The sequence below is a fragment of the Austrofundulus limnaeus genome, unplaced genomic scaffold (assembly GCF_001266775.1).
Source record: "Austrofundulus limnaeus strain Quisiro unplaced genomic scaffold, Austrofundulus_limnaeus-1.0 Scaffold20, whole genome shotgun sequence".
Classification (NCBI taxonomy): Eukaryota; Metazoa; Chordata; class Actinopteri; order Cyprinodontiformes; family Rivulidae; genus Austrofundulus; species Austrofundulus limnaeus.
Window position 1 is genome coordinate 1,585,537 of NW_013952422.1, and position 5,478 is coordinate 1,591,014.

Consider the following 5,478-nt stretch of genomic DNA (forward strand, 5'->3'; position numbering starts at 1 on the left):
ATTTATATCTGTCTGTATTATAGTTAAACAACTGATTAAACAAACTAAAGAAAGCTGTTGAGTTCCTTCCCCAAAATCTCACATTAATTACATCTTATTTAAAATTAGTCATTTGTTCAAAGTTTGTTTATTGTTTATTTAAGATACAAAGCTAACTTCTTTACCTTTTACCAATTAAAAGAATAAAGTAACACCTGATTTTGTGATTTAAGAAGAGTGAAATAAATAAATGTGCTTTTTATTCACGTTTTCTTTCATTCTTTCTGACCTTTAGAGAAACTGATCGAAGGACTCAAATCTCCTGACACGTCTTCACTCCTGCTTCCAGACCTGCTGTCGTTGTCTGATCCTTTTGGTGGATCTGTGGAGTCTGTGAAAGGTACCAATTATGTGTTCTTTACAGCCGAAAACAGAAGCCTTCACAGCTCTGGAGACCAGAAGAACTCTTAAATATATTGTGTTTCTCTCAGCAGCAGCCTGGATAATTTTGATATGCTCAAACAGAAATGATAATATTCAGATCAGACTTTATTAATGTGTGGAGTTAAAGTAAAATGTAGCTCCATGTGTTTACAGCTCCAAAACACAAGTCCAGTTGCTTCATCTTTTTACTTTTCATTTTCCACGTAGATAGTATGATAATAATGATGTCCAGCCTGGGTCGCGGAGAGTATCGATCCTAAAGTTAGCTACTCGGTTGATACTTTTTTTCCAGCTCGTAGTTTCGTTCAAAAAAAAAAAAAAGCTTCACTGGAGCATCCCGGTCAGAGGCAGCTTCAGATATAAACTCTGAACTAAACAAGCATGTCAGATAATTATTTAACCAGCTCTGATTAAACAACAACTTCCGATTCGATGTGTAATATGTAGCATCCATGCTAGCTCTGTAAACAAACAAGCCGGCTGATGAGACGTGGCTGATGAGACGTCACGTCTGTTACTGCGCATGCGTGTCACATCAGTGCTGTGTAACGTTCACACAGGGGTCTGATGCAGGTCACATTTAAAATGTAATGTGAACGTTCACACAAAAAGATCGGATTTTTTCAAAAAATCGGAACTGAGCATTAAGACCTGATGTGTGAACGTAGCCTTAGAGAGAAAAACAGAATCTGATTAATCTTTTTATCTAATATTTGATTTCTCCTGACCCACCCCAGACCCCCTTACTGCAGACGACTCTCTCCTGAGCTGCTCTCTGATCTCCAGTCCACCTCCTCCTGCGTCGGCGGGCAGCGCCACCTCCTCCATCTCGTCTGCGCCCACCTCCGCCACCTCTGCTCTGGATGAGTTTAGCTTGTTGTCTGGAGACTTGGTGCAGCCTAAAGGGGGTAAGCTGGAAGAGTTTTACAGTGACACGCAGATATGTTTGTCCAGCTGCTCTGCGGAGAATCTTTTAGAAACATTTTTTCCCCAAAAGGATAAAACATATCTTCCTGTTATTCAGTGATTTTTCATTTGTTTGTTTTTTGGCTCAGCTGTGGCTGTGTCTGGTTTTCAGTGTCTGCAGATTGAGGACTCAGCTCTGGTTCTGCTAACTATATAAAAGGAAGTAAAAACAAATCAAAACAAAAATATGCAATTAGTTTAAAGCTTCTAGGTTAAAAAAGGTAAAGACAACCAGAACCAAAGCATTAAAATGTGCATCTTGAGGAGATCAAAGTAATTAAATTCATCAATCCAAATATAAGACCTTAGTTAGCCTTAAAATGTCTTAAAGTACCTGTGACATCAAATTTTTGTGATAAATATGATTGCACTTTTTAGAAAGATAACATGGATAACATATTTCAAAAGCAATTTCACACCACTGAGATGAACAGTTGTTAAGATATTTGCATGTTAAGTAGCAGGAAGTGATGTCAAATGGGAATGTCTGCATGTAAACAGAGCGTTGCTACAACAACTAACAACACAGACAGAAGAGAATTTTCTGTTGTTTCTTCAGATAATTTTTGTTCCTATAAGAGAGATGAAGAAAAGTCAGAGTTCAAATAATATTGTTTTAATAAACAAAGACCAGAGAGTTTTTTTTTCTTAAAGAGTTCTCCTTTGATGTCACTTCCTGTTTCATTTTAGCTGAGCCAAATTCAAAGGAAAATATGCCAGTTATGTGACAAAATGGGTTAATCATGTGTTTTATGCCAATTTTCTTAAATATGAAGATATTTTCTTTGACTTTTTGTATTTGAAGGACAGGTATGTCACAGGAACTTTAAAAATGTTAACACATTGTAAGTAGGATGATTGGAAACATTTATTTATCTTTTTTAAATAATTTACTTTTTGCCTCTCTCAGCTAGTTGTTTTATGTTAAAATAAATATTTGGGTAAAATTGTTGCTAACTGGGTTTTTTATTCCATTTGTATTTATTGTGAAGTTGGTCTTATATTTCATTTCAAGTGGCATTAAAGAGGTCTTAAAAAGGCTTAAATTTAACGTGTGGGAACCCTGTCTGTGCTTGTAATCTGACAAAATAAAAAAATAAATATCTGTCATTATGTTTCCTCAACAATACAGTTCCAGGCACTAGTTTTCATATTAAAGTACAACATAGGAGGCATTTTATTGTTAGTAAAATCTATAAGAGATAGGCATACAGAGAACCTGATTCAAGATGCAAATATTTGCTCAGATAGCAGTTGTTTGGCTTCATGGAACCATCTGCTCAGTCTGAGAAAACACTGGCTTCTCTGTAAATGTTTAAATGGTAGCATCAAACTAAGCCACACATAAATCACAGGATTCTGACAAAATATTTCAAAGATATGTCTGCCAATTAAAAAGAAAAAGTTAAAAAATAAAATATATTTCGTTAGTCTTTGGTTTTCTTTTTCCTCAGGACAACAGGAAATCATTACAAATCTGTGAACTTGTTCTTGCAGCTGTGTCAAATTACAAATCGCTTCACATTTTTTTTATGTGTCACGAATTGACATCGACATCTCAATTCATTACTGTCATTTTGAGCTAAGAGGTTTACTCGAGAGGAACAAGGTCATCCTTCACGGACTCTGAGTATCAGATTGACACTCGTCATCTTTAGAAACCCGACAATCGAACAGCTTTGATTCGGCTCTGGATTCAGATTCAGCTGAGGTGAGAAAAAATGTAAATATTTCACCCACTGGATCTCATCAGAGGCATGTCAGTCCTAGTTGTCTACCGTTTATCCTCCTAACTTTAATCAATAAGAGACCTTTTAAATAAGATCGTTTTAAAACCTTTTAAAGTGTTTAAAAATAGCTGAGTGTTTCTGCGCTGACTGGATTCATCTGTACAACTAAAACCTGCGCAGCTGTTGTTTAGTCATCGGTCCTTTGCTGCTGAACCAAAAACATTTGACGGCTGCTGACTCTGCCATCTTTAAATCCCCGCCTGATTGTGCTCTCAGGCTGAATTGAAGTAATTATCATTAACCTCGAGTCGCAGACGTGCAGGAAGAGTTAGTTCACCTCGAGGAAACGAAACGTAAATGATTTTATTTGTGATTTCGTCAACAAATATGTAGAAGCATCAACATAGGAATGACAAAAAAAAAGAAACTGATTCTTATTTTTCTCTCTCTCAGCTGCCGTAGTCTAACTTTAACCAAACCTTTGATCCTCTGCAGACTCGTCTCTCCTGATCTCAGACTTTGAGGTCCAACAGACGAGCGCTGAAGCAGCTACAGAGGACGAGTTTGATCCTATTCCTGTCACCGGGCGCAAAAATTCCCAAGGTAGGGTCTCTAAATCTCCCCAAAGGTGGGTTAAAAACAGCCGTTCTTATTTTCCGGAACATAAATCTAATAGCTCGTTTTAGAAATGTAAAACTGTAAATTCATTGTGCTTGAAAAGCTGTAGCATCAAATGGGTAAACTCTTTCTTTCTCAACCCTTTTTCCCCCTTCTCTGCCTGCTTTGTTTGCTTGTTGTGACTCCTCTGCTCCTCCTCTCCTCTGTTTGTCTATTCTCGTCTCGTCCCCCTGCCCTCCCGCCTCTCCCCTTGTCTTTTTTTATTTATTTATTTATTTATTTATTTATTTTTTTGCTTTTTTTTCCCCCCGGCCAGTTTCAGGTGGCCACTCGCGCAGTAACAGTGGCGGCTCTGAATCCAGCCTGCCCAGCTTGGCTCGCTCCCTGCTGCTGGTGGACCAGCTCATCGACTTGTAGACGGCCCCCCCTCTCTCTCCCTCGTAGAAGCTGTAACACTGGATAATAGTCTGGCATAGCCTAACCTCAATCAACACTGTTGTCATAGCTTAACTTCCTGCAACCCCCCCCCCGACTGTCATCTTCATTAGATAGGCGTCCATCACCTTTCAGCGCCTCTTCATCCCTGCTTTCAGCCTCGTCCATAACATTCTGCCTTCTCTTCACCTCTCATCTCATCCTCGCTCTCTCTTTGTTGTAGCCTCCATGCATCATGTACTTTCCCAGTGAGGAAAAACTGACAAACTCACTCGCCATTTATTCTGCAGAGAGTTTTTTTGTCAATCAAGAGAAAAAAACCTATCGATTTAAAGAGTATTGCTTTATGTCTAACAGCAAACAAGAAAATAACATTGTTGTAATGTATAATAGACATAGTTCTAAATGGTCGTAGTAATCGTGCACAAGTGAAATTGTTGTCATTTGCCCTTTTTTTAAATTCCCCTCCCCAAAATTATTTGCACATTTTAAGGAAAAAAAAAGTAATAAATGACCATTCATTAAAATGAGATTTGTTTGTGTTAACATAGCAAAACTGTCTTTAAAGCTTAAATCATTTAGCTTGTTTTGCACAGACGCATAGAAGTTACCCTTATCAGAGCTGTAGGACAAAAAATATCTTTACTGAACTAAAGCTGCTATAGATTTAGAAAAAAAATAGATAAACAACAAGGTGAGTCGCAATCTGGAAGCAGAACAGCCATTACACGCCATGCTGAAGTGCCATAAAGTTGTCCAAGAAGCGGAATGGGTAGTAGCTGCAAAACAACGATGCAATCCAGCCGTACAGTGTGAAAAAAAGATTACTGATGAAAACAAAACATTTCTTTTTAGCCTCTTGTCATCTGCTGGTGCTTTGAGTTTATTTATTTGAATCAAAACAAGCTGAAAAAATAAAATCAGGGTCTTTCAGGTGAGTTGACAGCAGCGTGCCATATCAGTAGAAATGCATTAAATCATGAAAAATATCAGATAAATTTACAGCGATGGGGAAGCAGCAGAAGAACAGTAGCATTTTTGTATAGACTCTTCAGGCCACTTATTGGGGGGGGTAACAAAAATCCCATCAAACTAATATTTTCCACACGTTTTCTATTTGTACCCCCACACATTAACACATTTATTTCCTCCGACATTCCTCCTTTTTGTTTATTCCTGATGTAAATAATTATCTGCAACAACTCCTGCAGCCTCCGATCCAGATATGAAGTCTTTGTCATGAAGCTTTACTTGTGGAAGACATATTGCTTTACTTGTGAATTAGATGTATGTCATATATATATAT

General features: G+C 37.7%; 1 protein-coding gene across 2 annotated transcripts in view; it reads left to right on the forward strand.

Moving 5' to 3' along the window:
* LOC106514489 (AP2-associated protein kinase 1) overlaps positions 1-5,478 on the forward strand; it is a 30,691-nt gene that overhangs the window by 10,787 nt on the left and 14,426 nt on the right. Inside the window, exons 17-20 of one of the 2 annotated variants that reach the window (XM_014003783.1) lie at positions 275-379; positions 1,161-1,331; positions 3,615-3,722; positions 4,054-5,478. In XM_014003783.1, the coding sequence (XP_013859237.1) occupies positions 275-379; positions 1,161-1,331; positions 3,615-3,722; positions 4,054-4,154 (485 nt within the window). In that variant the 3' untranslated portion in view covers positions 4,155-5,478. The remainder of the gene's footprint in view (positions 1-274; positions 380-1,160; positions 1,332-3,614; positions 3,723-4,053) is intronic. The other variant, XM_014003782.1, reaches the window with a different exon arrangement.